The following is a 27925-nucleotide window of genomic DNA, read 5'->3' as shown; positions in this document are numbered from 1 at the left end:
TTCCCAGATGGACACGTGACATTTTGTTGTGTACAGAATATAGAACATAATACAATTACAGCATAGACACTCTGATGAATACAAATGAATGTGTGCATAAAAACATATTCAGAATGATTTCCAAAAGTTTCCTGTTCAGCAACAATTAATGCTAGACAATAAATTAGAATCTTATTTTAATTTTCTTTTCAAACATATCTGTATTGTTCTTACATTTTATTCTGACCAAAGCCACTATGAACAATCTGCAACCTTCAATTCAGAGAATCCACAATCTAAATATAAAGTATGACCTTGATTTGGCGCTGCTCTTCTGTCGTCTGACCTTAGCTTGCTTGCTAACGCAGACACACTTCTAGCTAGCTTACGTTAGCAAAACAATGTCTTGAGTGAATATCGTCAGTGAGGTCATGGAGGTTCCCCATCTAATCCCTGCTGAAAAAAAACAGCGCAGACCAGCAAGACATCCACACTGCTCTATGCTTTTTTTTTCAGCAGGGATCTTGCTGCTAAATTGTTAAGCTTGCTGTTTGCAAATCACTGTATCCGCTGACTGTTATAAAGCAGCACACCCCGGATCCATGCAGCGTATCTACAGCTATACAGTAGCTTGCTAACCGCTTGTTGCTAACCGCTTGTTGCTAACCGCTTGTTGCTAACCGCTTGTTGCTAACCGCTAACTTAAGTCACGGCAACTGATAATTGGCCTCCCCTGCCTTGCAGTTCTCTTTGCTAACTAGTGGTGAATCATTTGGTTTGTACCGATACATAATCAATCATTGGCTAAAAAAGTTATTATCCTGAATCACGTTAGCTGTTAAGTGATCTGGCAAATTGGCCAACTGACACATCTATAGATACTCAGCTTGTCTTTTGCTAGTGAAAACATTACTAAGAAGGTACACTTAACATTAGCTTGACAAATGAGCACAACAAAAAGGCAGTATATAGTATTTTAACTATTATGTTGTAATGAATACCTCATCAGTGTATATATGAACAATGCACCCTTGTATTTTGTTATATTGCTCAGTAGGGTGTACTAGTGGGGAATGTCCTGTTATGTGTCAAATACACAACGGCCAAATCAGACTGTCTCCCTTAAATCTAACCCTGGGCCCATTATGCCTGGACCCCTCCTATCAGACCCAGGGCCCTCAGTTTCTGTAGGCCACCTCCCAGGTCTGACATCTGAACGGTGCTTTCATCATGTGGCAATAAACCCATGAAAGTGTCATGCATAGACCTGGCTTCAACACACAACTCAATATAACCATCAAGAGCATTTTGAACCGTATTGGAGAAAGTCTGATTTGGCAGTTGTGTATTTGTGTGTGTGGTTCTGTGCTGTCACCACACTGGTAGGCACTGTGTGTCCGCGGGCGACGCTGGCCACAGGTCCCCCATCAGCCTCTTCATCCTGACAATAAAGAGCCGCCAGCTGCTCACACCAGTGGCCTGTTAAATGAGATCTCTTATCAAAGTGCGAACAGCTGTGGGCTCTGTTTGGCAATCCGGTCAGATCATGAATCACCAAGTGCTGCACTCAGTAGCTACCATTTAGATGTCTATTAGCTGAGGTGGAAAAAACGAACTGGCAGGCTTCTTTTCCAAAGCAAGTTTCACTCTGTGGTTTGTAGCTGCCAAGGGAGGGACACCAGCCATTACAAAGATACAGAAACTTCTCATTTACATACGATTATTTCTGGATGGCAGTTATCCCACTTTAGCTTCACTGATGGTATTTGGTCTCAAACTGTTAATAACTTGTACGCAAATGTGGGTGGAATGTTGGCTCAGGAGTTATGAACAAATTATGTTAAATGTAATCGAAAAGTGCTTTCAAACATGATTAGATCAGTTGAGCGGTTAAAAACATGCATCAGAAGTGTTTAACACAGCCTCACAGCCTAAAGTCTTGCTTCTCTTGGCTTCCTACCATCTTATTTGATCCCTATAGACAAAGAAAAACAGTGAGAATCCAACATCTACATACAATGTAACCTCATACTGTATGTTGGTACTCTCACCATTTCAACATTCTAGGTTTTCAAAAACCTTAATTGCAGTAATGGTGTCCAATATATATTAAAACCAGACCAATATGGTGTTCAATATCCGTCTCTTGCCTTATTTAAGAGCGGGATGGAAACTTATTCTTCTCTGATAGAAATGTTGAGGACAACAAGTTTTGATGGTTCAAGTTTTACAAAGTCCAAAACGTTACTTTTTTTTACCGTTAAATGTTTTTCCTTTGAATGAGCAGTCTGGAGAGTGAAAATTGTTGTTGTCGTTGCCAAGTCAACCCAGTAGTTTGTGCTTCGTCGTCTGTTCACTGATTGTATCCACTTAGACATGCAGCTCCACATCGTTTTGTGAGACTCTCAAATCACTTTTACCTGAAAACCTCAGTCATTTGGTTTGAATTTCCATCACTGCCTAACAACTCACTTTGCTGGCTGGTGACTGATTCTCCCGATGACGCACATGTCCCTTTCACTGGTTTATGTTTTTGTCGTAGAAGCCTGTTTTAAGGATGCAGCACATATTATAAACACACTTTGTTGAGCAAGACTCAAAGAAAGGATGTATCAGAATCTTTACCTTGTGCCAGATAATCTTCACACCTGGAATTATCTTAACGCCCCGTCTACACTACAGGCATCGAAAAATGCTTTCAACGCTTCGCCCATTCATTTGAATGGGGTGACGTAGAAGATTTTGAATCTTCGCCGAACTGCATTGTGGGGAGCGGAGCATGGCTTTACAAGCATCGTGAGCATCATAAGTTGAGCAATGTTCAACTTTTGATGCTCCCGATGCTTTCGAAGCTGGCATCAGCCAATCAAATCCCGTTTATGCAAATCCCGCCAGTACAAGCGCTAGCCAATCAAACCGCGTGCAAGCTGGGAGAGCCAGACCGCAGTTCATTTCCTCATATTCCAAACGAGAAATTACGGTAGCAAATCACCCGGTTCTTTACGACCAGAACTATTAATGGGATACAAACCGGAGGAACCAGGCACGGAGGGAGGTGGCAGAGACAGTGGGGGAAACTGGTAGGTTTTCGCCTGTTTGGGGAGTTTATATCCAGTTTACTTCGTTTTAACATTGCTATTGCTTTGTATGTCGGGGGCGGGCGGGAGATTCCTGATTGGTTGTTGGTCGCCTTGGGCGTGAGAAATCGCCAAGCCTCAGACACGCCCAGCTTCAAGATGTTTTTATGCCTGTAGTGTAGACGGGCCGTAAGTCTTACTAATCAATATTTTTAACTGAATGTTAGGAGTCTCTCTTAGTGAAAACCCCTAAGAAAAGTTGACATCTCAGATTTACGCAGCTTTTTATAGTATTTCATTTATTTTGAATTTGTTTTCTTATAAAGCCACTGTACATGACCTGCTCAGCAGCAAACAGCTGGCAGACACAGTTAGAGACCAGCTAACTAACAACGGTTGTATGTAGACATGTATCTCTGGAGTTGGTAGAGACAAAATACTGTGTTAAATATAGAGTATATAACACTACTCCAAAGAAATGATGATGTTGCTCTGCGTCTGCTGGACGTGAAAAGCTAGTTATTTGTGAAACATAATCATCTTTGTAAGTCATCTTGTGTTGGATTGCTGCTGCCCCCAAATGGTTAAAAAAAGATACCGGCAGCTTGAGGGCACTTAACTAATTGCACTAAAGTCTGTCACTAAGTTGAGAATTCCTCGATGCTCAGCTCTTTATATGCATATACATATTAAAGTTAATGGTTATTTCCATTCATATGGCCCTGTCCCTAACTTACCAGTCGTTGCCGTGAGGCGGCTCCACTCTGCAGCCATCTGTCCACACACATCTGTGATTTTGACTGCAGTGTTATTTCCCTGAGCAGCTTCATTCAGTGTCCTATAAACCAAAGCTGCAGGGCATGAAATGCAATTTGGCAGTGTGTAAACAGAATTTCGGCTATTATCGCCCTGCACCAACATGTTGTTCCCGAAGGCAAAAATATTGTCATGGGAGGATTACAACTTTTTAGGTTTTTAGAGTTTATAGAAACTGGAAAGGAAAACAAACAAAGTGTTTCATCCACACTTCTGCTCTGTGTCCATTGACCCCTTCACAGTCGATTTTGTGACCATTTTTTTTCCGGATTTAATTCAGTCTCTTCTTATGGTTCCTGCTGTTTCACCAATCTGAAGGTCCTGCCTGATAATGAGCCACTGCGAGTCACCTATTCGTTTGTAGACTCAAGTTTGGCAAGTTGCTTTGTTTGGATTCAGGAGTGACCATATTTGTATGAGATCATGGACCTTTGGGATGGATAACCATTGCAATGGCTCTCTCCTGATTGAAAGGATGCCATTTGTATCAACACGATAGCTACACCCTACATCTGATGTATCTTGCTCTTAATTTGACTATTAAGTCTAACATTTAATGTGGAGAAAGAGATGTATCCTCGGGGACATTTTGACCCCTCATGTAAACAAAATGCTGTGCTATACTTCGCCACCACACCTCGTTGCCAAGCAACGCTTATTGTTATTGTTTATTTGTTTATTCTTTGCTGTCGGGTCACTCATTACTCATCACTCACCTTCTTGGCAAAAATTGTATTGTTTTTGAAGTGGTGGAGAGACAATGCACAGTTTGACCCACTGCTGTCACCCATGGCCAAAGCATATCTCTCCGTCCCACTGAGGTGGCGTTAGACTTTTTCGCTGTCCGTCATTTTGACAGACAGGATCGTAAAATATCCGTCATAATCCCTTATTACCCGTCGGGTCTGAACAGTTCACGAGAGAGCACGCTCGTGAACTGTCAAGGGGGGGGGGGGGCTGTGTGTGCATGCACCTCGCGGGAGCGCACACAGTGTAAAGCAAAACCTCCCAGACATGTGTTGATCTGTTCGGCAAAGTACGGTTTGGAAACTATATCATTTCCTTTTGGAGGGCATGCATACCACGGCATAACACCAGAGCCTCGCTGCGGGGAAACGTTGGCGCTGTTCCGAGTTTGTTCTAATCTGTCAAAATGACAGACTGCTTTCAGATTTTTCCGTCATTGTTAAATAACATATTCGGTTAACGCGACCACTGCTGTCCGAGCAACATCAGTACCAAGGCAAGGCAAGGCAAGTTTATTTATATGGCACTTTTCAACACAAAGCAATTCAAAGTGCTTTACAAAAAATGAAAGACATTAAGAAATGGCATTTAAAATCAGTCATTAAAAAGAAAAGCTAATGAAATAAACATTAAAAGAAAAAATGCATGGATAAAAGTTACAGTGCAGTCTAAGATATGAATAGTTCAATTAAAAGCAGCGACAAAAAGAAAAGTCTTCAGCCTGGATTTAAAAGTAGTAAGAGTCGCAGCGGACCTGCAGGTTTCTGGGAGTTTGTTCCAGATATTTGGAGTATAATAACTGAACGCTGCTTCTCCATGTTTAGTTCTGACTCTGGGGACAGAAAGCTGACCAGTCCCTGAAGACCTGAGAGATCTGGATGGTTCATCATTTAGCAGGAGGTCAGAAATGTATTTTGGGCATAAACCAGCAGCAGTATTTTGAAATCTATTCTTTGACACACAGGAAGCCAGTGTAAAGACTTCAGAACAGGAGTGATGTGATCCACTTTCTTAGTGTTAGTGAGGACTCAAGCAGCGGCGTTCTGAATCAGCTGCAGCTTCCTAATAGATTTTTTAGTGAGACCTGTGAAGACACCATTGCAGTAGTCGAGACTACGGAAGATAAAAGCATGGACAAGTTTTTCCAAATCCTGCTGTGACATTAGTCTTTTAATCCTAGATATGTTCTTTAGGTGATAGTAAGCTGATTTAGTAACTGTTTTAATGTGACTGTTGAAACTCAGGTCAGTGTCCATGACTACACCTAGATCTCTGGCTTTATCTGTTGGTTTGAACATTGCAGACTGAAGCTCAGCGCTCACTTTTATACGTTCTGCTTTGGCTCCAAAAACCATTACCTCAGTTTTATCTTTATTTAATTGGAGAAAGTTCTGACACATCCAGTCATTGATTTGTTCAATGCACTTACTCAGTGTTTGAATTGGAGCATAGTCTCCTGGTGAAATTGTTATGTAAATGTGTGTGTCATCCGCTTAGCTATGGTAACTTATTTTGTTGTTCTTCATTATCTGAGCCAGTGGTAGCATGTAGACGTTAAAGAGAAGAGGCCCCAAGATGGAGCCTTGAGGTACCCCACAATGTCATATTTGTCAACTCAGATGTGTATATACCAATAGAAACAAAGTTGTTTCTGTCCTTTAGGTAGGATTCAAACCAATTTAGAACTGTTTCCGAAAGTCCCACCCAGTTTTCCAGTCGGTCTAGTAATATGCTGTGGTCAACAGTGTCAAACGCAGCACTGAGATCTAATAATACTAACACTGAAGTTCTGCCACTGTCTGTGTTTAAGTGGACGTCATTAAAGACCGTTACAAGAGCAGTCTCAGTGCTGTGGTTTGGACGAAAGCCTGACTGGAACACATCGAAACAGTTATTTAAATGCAAGAAATTACTCAACTGTTGAAAAGCAACCTTTTCAATGATTTTACCTAGAAATGGCAGGTTTGATATGGGCCTGTAACTGTTCATTACTGAAGCATCTAGATTATTCTTTTTAAGAGCGGTTTAATGACTGCAGTTTTCAGGGCCTGTGGGAAAATACCTGAGTGAAGAGATTTGTGTACTATATGAAGTAGATCTGAGGCCATGCAAGGCAAAACATCTTTGAAAAATCCTGTTGGAATAATTTCAAGGCAGCAGGAGGAGGACTTCAGAAGTTGTATAATTTCCTCTAGGTTTTTATCATTAATCTGATGGAATTGTGTCATGGTGTTTGAATTGATATTAGGTGGACATACAGTAGAGACAACACATTTGCTGTTCCTGATGCAGAGGCACTGACTGCTGCTGATTTTGTCAGTGAAAAAGGAGGCAAAATCATTGCACGCCCTGGTGGATAGAAATTCAGAGGCTACTGACACTGGGGGGTTAGTTAGTCTGTCGACGGTAGCAAACAAGGCACGTGCGTTGTTTTTGTTTTTGGTAATGATGTCAGAGAAGAACCAAGCGAGAGAGTTTTTTCCAGAGCAGGGGATATTGTAAATTCCCAAACATCCCAGCTTATAAATACCTGGAAATGTGGACATGCTCATAATACTAAAAACCTGTCTGATGATGCTGAGTGAGTGACTAGTGAGTTTGAGTTGAGTTACTTGAAAAACTAAAGTGAAACTTGATTTATTTTATTGCAGGGTCTGATTATTAAATGTTTATTTGTGAGATGCAGTGGCACAAAGAAAATGCCTACTTTGTTTGGTAGTACTATAGGTACAAAAACACTGGTTTTCTTGTTCCAGTCTGTTACTGTCAATTTGTTTTTGACACTTTAAAATACTGCTATCCTACTAAAATGCTGTACAAATCAGATTTATTATGTAATAAAGAAACATTTTCCGAGTAACAAATGTTTTTATTGAAATATCGCGATAAATACCGTACCGTGGACTTGTTATCGCGATATTATCGTACCGTGAGTTTTTGGTATCGTTACATCCCTAACGGACATGTTGACCGGCAAAAAAAAATGATAACGGAAACTCCGGATCAATACATCTATTGAGAATTACGGTCATTTTCCAATAGATTTCTATACATTTAAACTTCATAAAGAATGCAGGTTCACAATATAGGGCAGAGCGCGAAGCCAAGGGTAGCGTGTCTTCTTAGCTGGGCTGCTGCGCTGTCTCCATAGAAACACAACGGCACAGCAAGCACAGAGCAGATGTACCCCTGGTCAAGTGAAAGCAACTTTACACCACTCTAGTCGGCACCTTAGGGCCCCTGTCTTTGAATCAACAGAGGTTGACACTCTTAGGACCTGGCTACCTGGCTAGATATTTGTACTGAGCGGAGTCCCACTGGGAAGCCCCTTGGGGTCCCTCTAGAGTTAGCAAAATCTGTTCTAGTATTTAGTCAGGGTAGGATTCTTATCATCCACTCATTGCAGCTATTGGCCCAGAAAGCTTTACCCTCTTGGCTCAATAGATTAAATTGAAGTAGAAATTGTTTCACATGAGCTATGATTCATCATGTTTTTATTTAAATGTGTTACACTTAGTGTTAAACTTGTTTATCCCTTATTTTGGCTGATTTGTTGAGGCAAAGTTGTGTGCAGTTTAGCGAATGTATTGTCATATCAATTTCCAGTAGGAACCTTAAATTGACTCCCATCACCTGTGTACCCCATGCAGTTTGCCTCCAAGCATTGTAGCTCAGGCAAGGTCTCACATGGATCATACTTAATATTCTGGGCCTTTGTTAAAACTAGATTGGGTTTCTGAATCCCATAAATACTTAATGTAGCCATGTTTGCAATTACAAAGTGGAGTAGAAGGAGTTTAGCTTTGGGCTGGTTTCTCCCAACTGTGTGGCTTGGTGACAGTTTAGAGACTTGCCGCCTTTTTCATCACGCTGGGCTGAAACTGATTTGTCAAGGCCTGCAGTGTTTGTCTTACTGACACGTCTGAAAAAGTGTATTTTTTGGGGGCGAAGTTGATGGTTTGTGGACGGAGCCGGGCTAGACTGTACATGATCAGAATGCAAACTGGGCTAACAGACAGACCGAGACAAAGAGAGAAACAGAGGAATGAAACGACTGAGGTTTTCTACATGCACACTAAAAAAGTCAACTTGTAACACAAACAATATATTCCACATAGATCAAGCAACCATAGCAGTGTTTATCTGGAGGTCAAATCAGCACTTAACAAACTCTCCGGACTTCCAAGACTTGAAGATAAAAACCACAATATGCAGAATTCTGAAATGTTTGAAAGTGTCTTCGATTGATTAATCAGGGTTCGTTTATATTACAATAAATCTGACACCACGAAAAATGACAGTCTTCAACTGACTACATCATCATGGCATATTGTTTAACTATATGGTGTTTGATATGAATGGTACTGATTTTGTAAAGATACATGGCAACAATGATATTAGTCAAGGAGTTATTAACAGCAGCAGATAGAGAGAAGAAGATATTGAGAGACAAAGTAACAGCAGAAGCTAAAGGGTAAAAAGCAAGTTTTGTCTCCAGCATGCCTTCACCTGGACGGATGACTCACTTAGGGATTAGGTTTAACAAAAGGCCCGGCTCAAAGACAGGTAAGGAGAAAACCTGGATACAATTAACCTCTACAGCTCCTAAAGCCTGAAAGCCTGATTTCAGCAGCTCGCAGCGCCTCCGCTCCATTAAAAGGCTAATACACATGTTTTGCCGCTTTTTAAAATCTTAATTTGCTTTTTTTAGTTCATTGAAGAATCTGTCCTAAAGGAAGTCTAATAAGGAGGATATTGATTGGGTATTACACCGACATCTGTCACAGAAACCAGAGCAGGGTGGGCGAAAATGCAAATGACAGATAAGTCATGGAAAAACACATAACTTTAAGATGTACGACAGACAAGAATCCAACAAAGACGGAACAAAAACAGGACTACGAGCAGAACTAATCAGGGGATTACGTGCAGGTTTACAGAAGGCCGAGTGGTTGCAGGGCTAAAGGGGAACAAGTTGAACTGATAAGGCCAGGACATTCAAAACAGGCGGGAAAACACACGAAGACAAGAATTAAAACAGACGCAACACAGCGGGAGAAAACGCTTTTCAAATTAAAACAGAAAATTAAAAAAAATGTAATATCATGACAAAAACAATTATCTTCCATAACCTTTTCGGTGTTACATTCAAAACATAATAGTTTTTGTGATCTTTAGGCCATATGTTCATTGCAAGTCCTGTCTTATAAAACCCTTTGATTTATTTTCCATATGCTTTTTCCTTATTAAAAGGAATAATGTGTTTCTCCTGCAGGATGGGGAACAGTCATACTGTCTGCCATTAGCATTTCACCTGGCGCCGTTTGATCTCCAGAATGTTTGAAATGTAACATTCATTAAATGCCAAATGGACACATTAATATAGTGCTCGTCCCGTCTTTGAGACCCCTCAAACTGCTTTACATATACTAGAAAGAATGCACCCGTCCACACACAGACGGGCGAGGCTGAAAACAGAGCGGTCCATAGCATGAGTGTGTTAAACATCCTGGTGAAAGGAGTTCAGCAACAGTCAACCAGTGCAACCCAGTGGTTGTGTTCCCAATGATGAGTCGGAGGTCGCAGAACCAGCCAAGGTCAAGTTGAGGTTCTGTGCGTCGGCTGCCTGTCGCCGCAGGCTGGACCCGAGCAGGGAGGCCGAGCACCCACCCCGGCTGAGTAGCAGGTTAGCTTGCTAGCTGGGAACTCTGTGGAAGCTAAGTTTAAAGAAAGCAAACATCCAATGACTTATTATATCATGACATATCCACTTACACTGTGATTTGATCCATGTTTCGCTTTCGATGAACAAAACAAAGAAAACTGGGTACAGTACAGTAGTTATCAGATAACGTAGTTAGCATATAGCGCCATTACCATCGGGAGCAATTTGGGGTTTAGACTTTTGACACTACGACACTTTGGCATGTGGACGGGAGGAGCTGGGCGTGCTTCCCGCTGAACGGGAACACACGTATGTTATTTTTTAACTTAACGGGACTTTCTTTGTGCTTACAGAGGACGGTGCCCACAGGTCAGACCAGCCTGGTTTTGCAGCCCCTGCTGTCGGACACAGAGTACAAAATCGCCATCACTCCTGTATACCCTGAAGGAGAGGGACCAGCAGCGGCGCGGATGGGACGGACACGTAAGTTCATATGCATTTTTCTCTCGTGTTTAAACCACCAATAACTGGCTTGTCTGTCCACCTCGGGACAGTGAAGACATGTTAGGAACACGTCTTGGACATATCTTCCCCCATTAACTGATGGTTTCAACTCAGTTAGTGAAAAGTTGCACATTTGTGTTCATCCCGCGGAGTCCCATATCATGTCATGCATGTGGAATAGTGTTTGTCCACCTGATGGATGGATGTGCACTCTCTTTTAGATAAGTCTCTGGGAGGAGTTAGTTAAATATATCAGACTGGCAGATAATGGGAAATGTTTATTATTGTGTACTAATGTGTTACTGTAATTACTGACGCTTAATTATCAGCCAACATACAAAGACTAATTATTCTTTCATTGTTTTAAAAACTAAGCGTCTAAACTCTGATACAGTATAATGGTAAGCTCCTTCGAGTTGGTTGCAATCTGCCAATAAAAACACAAAAGAAGAAGAACATCACGATGGTGTGGATGTCTTTAATTTGCCATTTAAGTGTTGTGTTGTGTTAAAAACAGTTACCTTGGTGAGGTGAGGTCCAAGCTTTGGATCATAAATCATCCATTTTTCCATCCTTCATATTTGCCAATTGAACCCTAATCGGTATTGGCCACACGCAGCAGGTAATATCAGTTATCGATATCGGCTAAAGACATATATGTTGTGCTTCCCATGTCTCTTGAAACTCCTGAGGGAAATATAATGATGAAAAGGATAAATACTATCAGAAAATACACCTAATTAAAGACCTCACTGTGATGTTAATTGTCCTAATTTAAGGGAAAATACATTCTTAAATAGTCAATTCAAATAAATGTTTATGTTGATCTAAGGTGGCTAATGTTTGATTTATGAGAGCTTCCCACCTTGGGAATGTATCGTCTGTTAGGACTATTAGAGTGCTGCAAACCACTCCAAAAACAACAAATAATACAAAAACGTCGAGCCTAAATCTTTCATTAGAAAAGCCAAGAGGAAACTCAAATGAAAGTTGAAAGACATTAAGACAGCTATGGAACACAAGGATAAAAGCTGCACAGCAGTGAAACACGTACATGATGTAATAAAATAGAGTAAAATGGCCGAGACTAGAAATAATTGAGTTGCAATTTCTGACAACAGGATAAAGACGATAATATAAAGACAACATCACATTAAATCAAGTCAAAACAAATGTTACAACTCTTTAAGACAAATGATTTATAATGCAACGATGTTAAACCCTGAAACACGTGTTGTATCTTAGCAGCACCTCTGAGCTACTATTCAAACTCAGCAGTTCTCAGCAGAGAGGGGCACTTTGCCCCCCCCCCCCTGTCTCTATGCAGCTCATTACACTCACCACAAAAATCCAGGGGAGGTAAAATGGATCGCAGCCTGTCCTGGTGCTCAATGTGCAACATCTATTTCCTTCTCGGCGCAGCTGAAGGCAGATAAACGTGGGAAGCGTTCTCTTCCCTTTGTTAAATGTGACTGATCGCTGCTGTGGATGCGCATCACAGAACAAACACTCGACTCTCAGCCTACATTCAAGGCATCCGTCTTTGCGCCTCGTCCCATCGCCCCCCCCGCGCAGGGCATCGCATACATTAGCAGGCGCTAACGACGTTTTGGCGGTTCTTAAGCGACGGGGCTCTCGAAACCCGCTGATGATGAATGGTTCCCGTTAGGAGTGAGCGATGAGAGGACCGCCCGGGGAGGAGCGGCAGGGAACGCAGAAAGAGGCCGATGATTGGGTTTCTCAGAGTGAAGACAGATGATGTGACGATGGCAGGGATCTGAACCTACGGGGGCTGGGAGCAGCGCGGAGGGAGGCGCGGCAGTGGATGCAGAGGGGATGATTGGGTTTCAGATAGATACTGTGGATGAGTTGATCCACTGAGGGATGGAGGGATCACTCAGAGAGGAGTGGGGGGGGACACAGAGATGTGTCAGGGAAACAAAGAGAAACACAGAAAGTGACGTCATTTGAATGCAGTTTGTTCTAAGGGATTAGCTACTCACTGAGGGAGCTAAGACAACCAGAACATGTTTGATTGCCATAGCTTCACAAGTGAGATGGTGTGACAAGTGCTATCTTGAGACTTGAAACAATGCACAATAAGATGATGTGTACAACCGAGGATCTGTCTTTTCATTGTAATACAATCGAGTGAAATGGAGAGGAGGATTGAAATGCATGACATCGGAGTGATAATTCAACATGACACTTTATGGACATGGAATGGAATCGCACAGTGACAACATCATATCTCGAGATATATATATTGTGGGGGAAACTTCTGTATCCATGGAGAGTCGGGACTCAGAGAGACGAGGAGAGCTGCAGCTTTGAAGGCAAACACTGACGGTTTATTTGGAGTTACGGCCGGAGAGTTGACGAGACAGGTGGTGTGCCACGAGCTGACACAGCGGTTGCCAAACCAATTCTGAAGAACTCTTTCTGCAGCTCGAGGTTTCAACCAGTTCAGAGTGTAATAGTCAACATTCTTTATCAGTGAGACTAAACATTACGGACCCTGAATCTAACTAGAGCTCTCGTCCATAAGAAAGAATGTGCGCCAAGGAACCTTCGTCCCTGAGCAGTAAACTACCTCATGGCGGCTTGTGCTCGGTCACAGACTGGCAACAACAATGCGCCCAAGCGGCTCCTCCTTAAGAGAGATGGCAGCAACACCCCAGGCCGTAGACCTGCCGTGGGAAAGGAGACAGTGAGAGGAGAACATGATGAACTGTGTCGAAGGTTGAATACCTAAGCAAATGATTCCCTAACATATATAGTGATACACAATTCCATCATTACATCCTTATTAAAAAGCACATACTAACTCAAATGTTTACTCTGATCAGACGCAACATATGTTGAGGGATTACCATTTTAGGTTCGCACCTACCTGAACACCTGAACACCTAGTGCTGCTAACTACCTGGACGACAATGACATTAAACTAGGTCTGTCTTCTCGAAGAAAGCCATCATTTATAAACCACATCACTGGAAGCTCTGGTTGGGAACAAGGAACAGTATGTAAGGAAATCTAAATATGGAACAATCGGAGAAGTATAACAAAACAATGTGGGGATCGAACCAATGAGACTACATTCATGATTGTATTTTGGGAAATATATGGCCTGAACAGAAATATATCATATTAAAACATATAGTAAAGTTTATAGTATAATCAGGGTGTCCGCGGGGTCTTAAAAAGTATTAAAAGTTGATAAATAAATGTTGCGAAAATTAAGGCTATTACAAAGTATTACACTTTTTCCAAGGTATTAAGAAGGTCCACAGCAACGACAACATGAAACACCCTTTAATTTACTGTAACGACATGTCGGGAAACCCCCTCAAGGCGGCCCCATGAATAGCGCTCCGTAACATGCTGCTTCTTATTTTAGGTTGTGTTGCCTTGCTCCGTCTGTGGGGGGGGGGAGTGTGTTGGGGTGCCTGATGGTGATGAAAGCTGGTTCGAGGGGCCCCCACAGACTCTAGACTCGCCACTGTCAATGGGGATCAAAGCTGTCCGGTCCCACATGCTAAGTAATAGCCAGAAAGCCGCAGCGTTTATGTCCCGACTCTCCCGATCGCCAATCCGTGCCTCCCTTGAATGCACGTTGCTGACACACACCGCTGCAGTGCAGACTCTCTGCTCCTCCGTGCACAGAGTCTGCACTGCAGCGGTGTGTGTCAGCGGAGAACCCGCGGAGGACCCGCGGAGGACCCGCGGAGGACCCGCGGAGGACCCGCGGAGTCCGGCCGATGCTGCTTCTCCAAGGAAGAGACACACGTTCACTAAACCAAACTATATCGGTCACAGTGATCTCCTATTTTAAAGTAAGGTCAACACATATCGACCCTAAATATAGTCTATATTAAGAACGAGAAAAGTCTTAACATATACATCGTTTTTTGTAAACATATGACAGATGTGCGAGGGTGACGTCAGAGCACCGTCCTATGTGCCGGGCTTACTGGAATGAAAGAGCAAAAAGCAGCACACTGCATTAACCCTGACCTTCACAGAGAGGTTGAAGGTCGTGTGGAGAGGAGGCTGCAGTCGTCTGTCTGTGTTATCTCTTGGGAACAATGCCTAAATCAAATAATGGTTTATTTTTCTAATAAACCTTGCATTGGGCTGGTCACACAATTCATTCTCTTGTGCTTTGTTTTATCTGAATGATGATAAGGAGTTATCACAAGCTGTTTAGTTGTGCTACCTTACAATCAATAGAGTCAATGTGAGGTGACGTGTGTCGCCAACCGGTTAGAACTCAAGGTTACGTTGAGATCTTAAAATGTATGGAGGGTCTTAAAAGAGGTCTGAAGTGGTATCTATTACCTTTGATAGACCATAGATGCAAAACCAGACACAATAAGACAAGTACACAGCAGACCAAGCATATCGGGACGAAAGTAGCTATTATTTAAACGTCTCCATGTTAGACGAGTTGTCTGCAGGACTTTAAGCTTTACAGAAATGTAAGATTCTTCCACGGGGGAAGAAGAAATAGGGCCCCTGAACAACACATGAAACAAACTTTGTGAACTCAGAAAGCACAATTGGTTCCCAAGTTCTTAAGAATGTTCCGGGGGGCTCTGGAAGAGTGTCTTTGGTCATAAATGGTGGGGCCATTCCATCTCCAGTTTCTCATTACTCCTCGGCCTGAAGGGGGAAGACACCGTCGTGACAGGAATGTCAGAAAGAGTTTGCAGGGTGATGGGATTATTGCCCGGACCGGAGAGGGCATCAGGAGGGGAGATAGTGCAACAGAAGAGGCCAGCGTCTCGTGGAGGCTTGAACACACAGGGGCACAGAACACACTGGGGGGGGGGGGGGGGGGGGGGGGCTGAACTGAACGGCATGATTGGCTTTTTAATGGAGAACGGCCACAGAAGGCGCACGGATACATTGAGGCAGAACAGCCAGTGTAATCTGGAGCTATCAGATTGTGAAGCGGAGATATCGATGGATACTCGGAGGCATGATGGGAGCTTTTTCTCATTTTAAACGGGGGCGACTGAGATCTGAAAAAAGTCTCAGGTTTCCCATTAACAGAAGGGATCTTCACAAGATTCACATTTATAAAGGTTCAGGAGGGACTGCAGGAGGTTAGACATGTGGGTGTGCTCAGATTCCTCAAATAAAACCCCTGTACACTGTGAAGGCCATCCTGCCATTAGTTGAGCTCTCCAAAGTGTTCTCCCCGTCAGGGAAATGTGCTTTCAACGTAGTATCCACTCTGTGCTGACTGGGAATTGTATTAAGTGTTATCCTATGGTATCCTCCCTACTCTTCCTCGTTATCGTCCTCCCAGCTTCTCCCTCTCCTCATGCTGTGTCACCACTGTTTCCTTGAATCATTCCGACACACAGACAATTACATCTTTGGAAAGTATAACATTAATAGATTTGGTTTAATTGGATTGACTTTAAACCATGTTCATTTTGTTATGGACATATTGTTCTTCACTTGAATAGCTTCATTTCCTTTTTCTTCAGCCTTCTTCTCTTTATTATTCTCTCCAACTTCTGTTTGCTCTCGTCTCTTTTGATCTTCATCACTTTCTTCTTGTGTTCTTTTCGTCGCGTCCATCTCCCTTTTCCCCCATTGCATTATTTCTTTCCCTGGTTCTGAAGTACATGCATTTCTTCTTTTCATGTCTCTTTATAATAACCATAATGGCTTGGACCTTTTTTATAGGGTACATGTGGAGTAACATCTTGTTGAATCACTGTATTTTGCAAATGTGTACATGATGGAATCCTCCTATTTTATTCCAGATATTGACTCTGAACATGTTTGAGCCAAACTAAAAGCTGCTGTTATGTGTCCTCAGTTCCCCTCTCGGCTCCGAAGAACCTGCGTGTGTCGGAGGAATGGTACAACCGCTTCAGGATCAGCTGGGATGTCCCCCCTTCCCCCACCATGGGCTACAGGGTGGTCTACCAGCCCATATCTGGTAACTCACAAACACATGCGCGCGCTGTGGCAAGTGAACATTTCACAACACATTGTGACTTCATTGGGATTCATTGGGAGCGTTGATATCCTGCATCGTGGCTACACTTATATTAAAGAATCATTATCTGAGCTAAGATTAGACTTCCAGGATGCCAAAAGAAAAAAAGCCAAATCTCTTTCCAAAATGTACGACATATGCTTCCATTACTCATTCGCATATAGCTACAATATTGTTTAAAGGACACGCTGATCATGTCCGTAGTCATGCTTAGGGGGGAGACGTTAACATCAACGCTGTGTATGATGGAAGGAACTCTTTCATATTGAGAACAAGCCCCACGGAAGTGAGTCAGCTGTTCATGTCCGTAGTGACCGGATGGTGGTTCTGAAACGTGTGTCAGTCACTTGATGTATTTCCCTATACCGAGTTGCATTTTGGAAAGAGACATTTTTTTAATTAGACTTAAAAAGCTGAGCAACAGGACCCCACCTCCGATAATGTACCCGGTACCCTTTATACATCCAGGATTGAGGATGTATTCTAATCAGAAATGACTAAAAGAGCTTGAGACAAGCGTATGGAAACGTAAAGGAAACGTAAACGGTTTCAGCTATCATATGATTTATTTGATTTAGAAACCAAGTAATCATACTTTATAGAAAGCTTCCTCTGTGTGTTCTGTAGTTATGTTATTTTATCAGACACATGTCCCTGTTTCTTCCACGCGCTCCTGGTTCTCCGCCACTTGCTACTGCTTGGTCTTGCCTTTGTCCCCTTTGCGCTTCAGTTCTTCCATCCTGCCCTGCTCCCTGGAATTGAATCTAATGATGGTCTTTGAACTCCTTCCACTCACTGGCCGTTTGCCCCCTCTGTGCCCCCCCCCCCCCCCCCCCCCCGTCTGTGCAGCTCCGGGCCCCGCTCTGGAGACGTTCGTGGGGGAGGACGTGAACACCATGCTGATCGTCAACCTGCTGAGTGGGACGGAGTACAGCGTGAAGGTCATCGCCTCCTACACCACAGGATCCAGTGAGGCCCTTTCAGGGCGGGCCAAGACCTGTAAGTCAAAAGTAGAAACGTACCGAAATCTTTCCGATGCACTAATCTACTCCTCGGCTTTCATGCTATCCCTAAATAACGTATTAACTTCTTAGAATCATTTTCAAAAACCCATTGAGGCTGTGAATCATTCAAACTCTGTCCTCTTTCATCCTGTGTTATCAAATTGAGCAATATGGCCAAAACTGTTACCCGAATTTAGCTAATTTCGTATCATGAGAACTACATAACAATAAGGCATGTTTATGGTCACCGAATAAAGGAGGCAGTATAGTAAACAATATTTTATAGATATATTATTCCTCCTACTATACTTTAATTTGATACAATTTGAAAGATTTAGACCAATTCTCCCCCCAATATAATCAAGCATTCAAATTCAGAATACACACACAACACAAATGTGACTTTCCTCTTGCAAGGCTGACGACCTGCACGACTAGTAAGGCCACATACAGACTCTCATTGTATATGTGTATATGTTAAGAAAAAGTACAAAGATTTAGTTCATCTCAAACATTATATTTAATCTTATGAAACTTCATCCCGGTTTGAAAACTTAAAAGTGTTTCCCCATACGGTAGTTCGCACTAATATTCAATTAAGATGAACTACAAATATCATCAGTCCTGTAACACAAAATGAAATTATTTGTTTTCCTAGCTGTAAGGTGCTTGTTTAAGCTTTAATTCTATTTAGCTTTTTATTTGAATTCTTCCTCAATTAAAATTCCAGCTGAGTTTTGGAGAGTCTTCTTTTTCAACAATTCAAACCACCATCAGCATGAATGCCTTGGTACGGATCGGATGCTCTGAGCAGCAGTCCCGTCTACTTATAGGATACAGTTCCTTTATTTTTCTGTAACCAGAAACTATTATTCAAATCTTTAATTTGAGTGTTTTAAGTGTGTGGCTTGTTGGCGCCAGAGGCCTACTTTATGTCTCTCTATGAACACCGGATCGTGGCTCAGCACTCAGATGCTGTCGTTTACATAGTGTTTCATTGGCATCACATAAACCACACATTTAGCCTCCTCTGTACGTCAGCGGTTGTTCCTTAAGACATTCTGATAGTTTCCATAATGACACAGTAATATGTGTATGTTTTTATTTCTTTCTTTAGGAAGAGACAAAGAAAAGGTATTAAACTGAGCACTTGAGTCCATCATGTGAATGTGCCAGATTCAGCCAAACAAAGCAACTCGATGCACTCATGATGTAATCCGTTCACACGGACTCACTCTCAGACGGTCTCGTTGCCACTAACTTCATTGTTTGGTCGGCATTTTCTAAAGCGGATCATTTATAGACCTTGTTATCGCTTCCCTCTGTCCTCCAATCCAATTGAGGCTGGAGCTGAACACCAACCAACATCAATCTCTTGATCTCCATCTGACAACTTCAACTAATTACATCGCCGCGCTGAAGTGAACTGGAGAGTACACTTCTCCTGCGCTGAGGATCCTCCCGAGGCTCTCTGAGGTTCGGATCCATCAGCGCTTCTCGTACAGCATTGGAGTCGGAGCCTGGACTTCTCTCTCCTGCATGATAATCAGCCACTTCCCCGTGGGTGGAAACGCTGCTTTTGACCCCGAAAGGTCATCAGTCCGATCTCCATTTCAGTTTCCTTGAGCAGGACACTTGACATCCACCCTTTCATCCACCCGTATGTCTCTCGATAGGCTCTCGAGTGTCAGCTACATGCCGGAACATGCAGCACTGAGTTTCCTCCGCCTGCGTGACTCTCAAGCACTTCTTGGTTGACTTGAAGGACACACTTGGGGCGTTGGGCAAAGAAAGAGGAAAGGGAGGTGACTACATCTTGAGAAGGTGAGGAAGAGAGATGGGCGGGTTGAGTAGAGTATAATGATGTGAGGCCAGTGGGATGCCTGGAGATGACCCGTGTGGCTGAGCAGCATGTTAATGAAGCCAGTGTCCACTCGGGATGGGTGGACTGATGCGTCACTGTCACGCAGCTTTACTAAAGCTTCACCCCGCGAGTCGATCACGTGCGATATCTTCATGGATGTTATCACCTGAACAATCCGAGGGAAACACCAGTTTGATATCAACTAAAGGTGTGGGTTGGGTGCATCGCATCACACAGAGCACCTTTGACTGAAAGCTTCCATATCTATCCTCAAAGCACCACGTGATACCAGAAGTCATTCAACCACACGTGTTGGGGCGTAACACAAAGATAGAAGGTGTGATTAGGCTACCAGTCCAAGTGTTCTTGGTCATTTCTCACGTGGCTTCATTATACAAAGGTGTTGTATATCGAGTGGGTTCCATTCATCAAGCTGCTGTGGAACAGCATGGCGCAGAACAGACACCAGCATCGTGGCCGGATGATGCAATGATACTTTATATCCAGGCTTCTGCATCACCACACAGCGTCGTTGTTGCTCTCTAGCTGGCTCACTCAGAGCATCACCGACCTGTTGGAGCTGGTGATGCTCGGACACACCATCTGATCTTGCATATGAAAGTGCCACAGATTTAGTTTGATACAAAGTGATTTACTAGTAGTTCCACGTACCCTAAGGGACATTCACTCCTTGTGTGGAACCAGAGATGACTGAGGCCACTCTGCTGGTAAAAGATGGATTACTTCTTTAGGCGTTTGGTTTAGTCGGTACCAAAGAGAATACGTTCAAGAGTGTGGAGGTCTTGTTCGTGGGGAAGATGAGACTGAGTGAGGCTGGGCCCACGTCAGCAGTCATTCAGAGGCTGCTCTGCTGTAAAGGTGAATGGCAACATGAGCCTGCAGGTACAGCAGTAGACACTAGAATGGCGCTCTCCAGAGCAGACCAAGGCTGCTTCTGGATATGTGAAACACAACGTGTCTCCGTCCACCTGGTGATCTGGATCCACGACAAAACGAACTGGCAGCAGTAGTTAATGTCATGACACGTCATCACAGCATTCTCACTCACTACTGTGTTAGTGCTCAGTGTTCCCCTAGGGTGGAGTCATACTGTAGCAGCGGTGCTAAGGCACGCGGGCCCTAGTGAGTGCGCGTGTGAAGTGCCCCCCCCCCAATATGTGTCTATGTGTCTGCCAGCACCAGAAAGGCTCTTGAAGCCATCCAGTGGCAATGTCTCAAGATTGAGCAAAATGCACCTTTATTGAACATACAGTAACACAAATACCACACATACACTTAACAAACAATCAAAAAGGGTCGCCACTTATTATTATTTAAAAAAATATATATACACAGCCGCCGCTATAGGGGAAGCACTGGTGTTGTATCCCCTACTATTTGCACGTTACTGTTATAGTATACTTTCCCTTTGTGCCCTCTAATTAAATCACCTGCAGAGATTTGAACAAAACCCCAACTCGTGCGTACATGATGCGTGTGCATGCAGACGAGGCACGTGGCTAAGCTAGAAACTAGCATCTCACAGCAACGGGCCTGCCTCTGTCCTTCAGAACAAGTCAGCAGTGAATGAGCATGCATAGCATTTACATAACGACAGCGTGTGGGTTTGTGTGCACAATCAGCCCTTCTGTAGCAAAGACAGTGAAGTGGTGTGTCTCTGTAAGTCAGTGTCCTTGAAGCCACCCGGCCAGACTTATTTCAATCAGTCATCTGGGAACAGCATAGTATGTGGTTTCCCATGAGTTATATGCAGTTGGGTTATTTCAGAAGAATGCTTACAGGTTTTCAGTTCAAAAGAAGCGTGGAGTTTGTTTGTTGTACATCGCAACACTATTTTTGTCAGTGTTTTTTTTAGTTGTATAATTAACTGTAGTCACATGTCGGGTTACGGTGAAAGTCAAAGATGCTAAACAAAGGGATACGGCTTTGATTGTATGATAATATCTTGACTTCTCGTGCAAACACATGTATCAAGGTGCCTTGCCTTTCTGTCAACATATCACACTCAAGTGAATATCTTTGGAGTATGCACCGACATAACATGACATATCAAAACTTAAAGACTTCCAGAAACCAATAAGTACATGTCTTACTATGGCAGGCCATTTACTAGACCAACGATAACACAGAGCAGTTAGTTGCAGCCCTCAGTCGAGCAATGAAAGTCACCACTGAGCAAGGTATGTACGCTGCAGAGAAACATCATCCAGAATATTGCAATGTTTATGTGAGTTCTATAAAACTCACATATAGACAGAGCTATTTCAAATGGGTTCTCTGTAAACGCTTCATTAAGTCTCCTTCCTTCCTTCCCTCCTTCCTTCCTGCAGTGCACCTGGGGGTGACCAACCTGAGTGCGTACCAGGTGAGGATGACCAGTTTCTGTGGCCAGTGGCAGGCTCACCGACACGCCAGCTCCTACAGAGTGGTCATGGAGTCTCTGCTCAGTGAGTACACACGCCGCCTGCTCTCAGCCACACGCCACACCGTGAAGCCGGCGCCAAGGCTGGTATGAATGCATCTCGAATGAGTGCAGCCTGGGATGTTTGTTTGTATCAACCGAACGGGAACAAATATCATATTTTAATTTAAAAAATCCCTCGTGTCCACATTTGCATGTTCATTCATGTATTAATTAGTTTGTGCCAATAGAAACATGTTAGCATTGTAGCTGCAGTGACGGCACGCAGCTTCTCAAACAAAGGACACAAGGGAACTTTAAAGCTGGTAGAATGTGTGAGTTGCTACTTTGTATGCCGAGTATTTCAGATGTTAAAGACAGTTGCTCCCTTTTAGAATAAAAGAAATAGAAGATGAAACATTTACAATTGTTTTCACAAATATACAATTAAATAATAATAAAAAAGATACCTTTGTAAAACATTAAAAGTCAAATAAAATGTGCAATTAAAAAAGAAAACACAAAATAAGAAAAGTTCAAATAAGGCCTTGTCAACAGCTGCATAACATTTCATTGTTCTGAGGTAAAAATGATCGCTAGGATTGTTGTTTAGGCGGCACATGTATGCACATGTAGATGACATGCATACACACAAGCATGTTCTCCTCTCCTGCAAATGACCGTCTCTCTGGACTATCTGCCGGATTTAAAGCGTATTAAACATGACAGCAAGTGAAAGTGGGATGAATAGAACTGTGTCATGTCCCATCATCTCCCACACTGCATATCTGCACCAGTAGGAGTGGTATGCTCATCTCTGCTTTCATCGGTGGGAGTTTGAGTACGCAGCACGCAGTGTCCACTGTCCAAATCCCTAAGCAGCCTGGGATCACACAGATAGTGGTGTATGCCGTCAGACATGGAGGCGCGCTGTCGATGAGGAAGGCTTGGTTATCCAGCTGACATTTACATTTGAGTTAACATACAGGGGGAAGGCAGACGCTTGGTGTTATAATTGCCTGGTGTATTGGGGTTAGATGGTGCTTCAGGAATGACAGTAAGTACGCCATGTTGTCCTCAAGGAGTGCTAAAGAGAATAAGAAGAAATAGACTAAGGCTTTTTCTTATGAACTCTTGGTTGCACCTGCAGCTGTTCTCTCATTCTGCGATGAGACGTTCATCGGAACAATAAAAACAATACAAGTGGTTCTATCTCAATGTCTTAATCGTGCAGACAATCCAAGGGGGTGAAACGTACAATATCAACTGTTCCCGTGTGACCTGCCCACATCCTGAGAAGCGCACTGCTTGGAACTGAATGCAGCCGAATATTCCGCTTTTATCAAATATCAGACGTCAATCATTCAATGTTTCACACCAGATATCTGATAGGAAAGCTGAGTGGAAATGTAGGAAGTGATATTTTCCCTTTACATTGTTTGTGGATAAGAAAAAGAGATGAATTACACAAACATGGAATTATGGAAAAGATGGAATTCCCCCTCGTCTTGGCAGCATCCTCTAATTGACAATCTGCGGGTTTTCCTTCAGTCATTCAGGTTTTAGTGCAGATATTTGGTGCCCTGTATTCTCCAGTAAAGTGTGATAGCAGTACATTCATTAAAGTCATTAAGAGCAGTGAATACAGAGAGAGAGTAACATGTATACCTGACTTCACACTCTGAAACATGTGATGTTACAGAGCCGATACACAACAGACCTCAGGCAGAACTTTAATCTTCACATTCCCTTCGGAGTCTTTCATTAAACTCTTAATGACATACTTTTTTATGATATTCATCTCTAACTCCATCTGTCAGAAACAACTCTGCACCAAAGTCGCCTGCATACAACAGCCTTGCAATGAATCGTCTTGGGGATGATGTCCCAAAGCCACCGGCAGACATCCTTTTGTTTTCCCTTTTCTATTGAAACCAAGAACCATCTCCAAAATAACTGCCTCAATTCTCTAACACCCGACCAGCGCTCAGTCGCCTCCTCAAAGGTGGGGTGCTTTAATACAGTCATCATCCCCCAGTGGAAGGGAGTAATGGCTGCTGTGTATCACCGTCAAGCCTCCAGCAACAACATCGCCCGCAATCAACGTCCCATAAAGGCCCGCGTTATTGCAGCTCTCCTGTGCTTCTTCACGGAGCGCCCCCTTATTGGTTCTCTCTGCACATATTAGAGCTAAACGAGGATTTATGTCTGCACATGGGAAATGTGTGAGCTGCAGGCGATGGGGAGGACTGATGGAACGTGTTAGGTGTGAAATAAAGAGGCAGCGACAAGAGCAAAGCATAAGCGGGTAGTGTCCCCTATTATACTGTTTTCATCAATATATCACAGGTCTCAGATATATACAGAACTTGTCTCTGATTGGCTGAAACACCAAACAGATCATGGCAACATCCCATAATCCCCTCTGTTTCAGCCCTGTTTCCAAAGTGCTGATTCTCTGTCTGTTACTGTAGATGAAAATAAGGAGCCCCTCCCCACGCCCCTCTGAGAGACATTTGGTTACAAAGAACTCAATGGTGCTCTAGGACAGTGGTTCCCAACCTGGGGGGCGCGCCAAACATCGCAGGGGGGGCGCCAGGCCTCAGATGATTTGAGGCCTAATATCATATTTAGACTTTTTTTTTTTTTTTTTTAACATATAATTGTTACACAATACATGATTGTATACATAAAGTATACAACATAATTAATTAATTAATTTCAATAAAAATTCAAGTTAGTAGCTAATAAAGGCATAAAAAGACAGAAATGCATACTTTTTTCTATAATAAATAATTATAATATAATATAATAGAAATGTTTCTTCTGCGCGTAAGGTGTCAAAACCGGGCTTGTATTAGGGCCTGAGCACTTTTTAAAACAGTCATTGTCCATGCCGGTTTCAGGTGGATTATTTGTCACAGTTGCTCCGATCAGATCGGTCTCCTCCATTTTGTAGATTATTTACGACTTTTGAATCCACATAAACACATCGGCAAAATCCGGCTTACTTTGAGCATGTGTTTTAAACGGTTTCATCCCTTTGTGAATTGTTTCCACTTCAGTGCCGTCCTTTCATTTCTTCATACAGCGGGAATCCAGATGAGTTAATCCTGAGTCCAATAACCATCAAAGTCGCTCCAATAGTGCTCCTTGATTACGCTTTCATCCTCCTTCAACAAAATACTTCACATCCATCCAGTTTGTGACAGGAGTTGTAGCTTTTTTGAGGCTTTTAAACTTTAATTACCGCTGTTGCGGGAAAAAGGTTGGGAACCCCTGCTCTAGGAGGAGATTCAGGTGATAAGGTGGGAGGGGGGGGGGTTACCTTGGTTGGTGATTGGTTAATGGCTACATCGTTATGACATCATAAAGTGGCAACAATTTGATCAGCTCATTTTCATTTTTATATAAATAGATCAGGACAAAGAGTGAGAATCTTTGTTCCTGAAACTTTCAGAATCTCTTTCCACATGTTTATGTATAAAGAGATTTTTTTTTTTTTTTTTTAATATATATATAAATTAGATTTTGCACAATAGGTGAATATTTTATATTTAAATGTAAAACAAATCAGTGCAAAAGGTGCCAAAGGATTGATCCGATGTGTTGTGTGTGTGTGTCCCTGCAGACGGTCAGAAGCAGGAGGCGAAGCTGAGCGGAGGCGCCAACAGACACTGTTTGAACAACCTGAAGGCCAACACGCAGTACAAGATGAGTGTGTACGCTCAGATGCAGGATGGCACTGAAGGGCCCGCGGTCACCATCACCGAGAGAACACGTACGTGACCCGCAGACTCTTTCACTGACACAAATACAGTGGATACATGTTTACAAAAACTCATGCTTGATAATAGATCTGATTGTAATTGTATGAAAACATTGAACTATTATTCCATTGTTTTGATATTCTGCTGTTTGTTCCCATTGTGTTTACTTCCTGTCTGTCTTCTGCTGAATCTTTTCAAATTGACCATTCAGAATGTGGTATTCAAGTAAGTCGTAATCTGAAATGACTAGGACTGGCATAGCTGTACAATTATTCATTTCAGCACAATTTAAAACCAGAAAAAAATCATTTCATAAGTATTCAGAAATTCATTTTAGTCGGTCATTTCAGAGAAATGTGGCTTTTCAGAACACTTAATCCTGGAAAGCATTTCAGAGATGCTTACCTACATGTATTTGCCGTACGCACACCGTGTGAGGCTGTAACACAGACGCATCAAGTACTGTACCTCCTCCATACAACGTGCCGGACTCCTGTTCGAATGCGCCCGTACATGCGTCATCATAACAATGAAGCAGAATCACACGCTTAACAAACACACTCGTGCAGAAATGGCTGACAGCTGTCATTGTGTGTAAAAGGAGCCCTCCGCAGGCTGGGAGGACTATCACGTCACGTTCACAATAAAACGTGTTTCATCCTCGTGGCAGCTTCGGTCCTTACAGACGTGTGTTCTGCATCGGCAGGCCCACCGTCTGCAGAGCGGCGACCGAGCGTGGTGGGCGGGCACACGCTATGTTCCGTTTTATTTCCAATGAACTGTTGCACATGTTCCTATTTTAAAAGGTTTCTTCCACTCTTTCTTTCCATTTGTTTTGTCCTTGAAACATACTTTAGTTGTTGAAGCCATGTTACTGTTGGCAGTGATGCGCCCTAAGGTCCGTGGTTAGGAAGGCACTGGCTCGCAGAATAGCCAGATGTACACACACATTAACCCCATTTGAAACATGTTTGGTATTTTCTGTCTCTTTGTTGAAAGTAGGTCCTTAAGCTCAAGCACTGGTGTTCCATTGTTAATCACTTCCTGGTTTGATTGATGACTTTTGTTAAGCTATTTTCATTGGACAGGTGAAGCCCTGCCACCCCTGACCGCATGTCTCTGACGGTTAGATCGGATACAATTCTAAATGCTAGCTTCACAGAAAAGACGAGGGCTTTTCAAGTTTAACACACCTCGTCGAACCTCACTTGAGAATGAGCTAGAACATGTCCTTATAATATCTGTTGCTGTGACGTCGGTAGGGATGGGTACCGAGCCCCGGTATTAAACGGGCACCGGGGCAGAATTATTAAAGACAGTGGTACCGTTAAGCTCCGACGTTATCGGTCTTTTATCGGTACTGGAGACAGTTAAAAAATATGTCACATGTATTATTGCTACATAAACATTATATTGCAGTTTTAGTTTCGCCAACTTCGTTTCTAATATGCAAAAAGAAAAACAAATGCGTCTATGATGCATTTGCGATCTTTCCAATCCAGGCGAGAGATCTCTCTCCCCCGTCTGTGTGTGCGGGGGCGAGAGATCTCTCTCCCCCGTCTGTGTGTGCAGGGGCGGGGCAGTTTACACACACGTGGCTGCTAATGTACATGCATGCAACACACACACACGGAGATGGCAGAGAGAACTAAGCGCTTCGAGGTGTGGTTAAACGTTACCCGTCTCGATGTGGACAATGCTCGTTGCCTAAAGTGCAATAAGAGTTTAGCATGTGAGGGCGGTAACACGAGCACTTTGTCTAAACAACAACACATGAAGTCCCGTAATGTTCCACCTCAATCTTCCTCCAGCAGAACCCTTAGGCCAGGGGTGTCAAACTCAATTTCATTCCGGGCCACATCAGCATTATGGTTGGACTCAAAGGGCCGGTTGTAATTTTAATTATATATAAATATACATATGTAAATATATAATATATATTAAATAATGTATTATATTACATTGTTGGCCCTGCAGTGTGAGAAAAAGTTTTTAGAGAGTACTTGTCCATGGACAAGTGAGTTTGGCAATCTACTTGTCCGAATACATTTTTCA

General features: G+C 42.9%; 1 protein-coding gene across 1 annotated transcript in view; it reads left to right on the top strand.

The window, feature by feature from the left end:
• LOC117455458 (collagen alpha-1(XIV) chain-like) overlaps positions 1-27925 on the top strand; it is a 236520-nt gene that overhangs the window by 133439 nt on the left and 75156 nt on the right. The window contains 5 exon segments of the mRNA XM_034094977.1: positions 10638-10767; positions 16628-16750; positions 17660-17809; positions 22030-22146; positions 25732-25881. Of these exon segments, the coding sequence (XP_033950868.1) occupies positions 10638-10767; positions 16628-16750; positions 17660-17809; positions 22030-22146; positions 25732-25881 (670 nt within the window).

This window comes from Pseudochaenichthys georgianus, chromosome 11 (genome assembly GCF_902827115.2).
Source record: "Pseudochaenichthys georgianus chromosome 11, fPseGeo1.2, whole genome shotgun sequence".
Taxonomy (NCBI): Eukaryota; Metazoa; Chordata; class Actinopteri; order Perciformes; family Channichthyidae; genus Pseudochaenichthys; species Pseudochaenichthys georgianus.
This window is presented reverse-complemented; position numbering and strand designations above follow the sequence as displayed.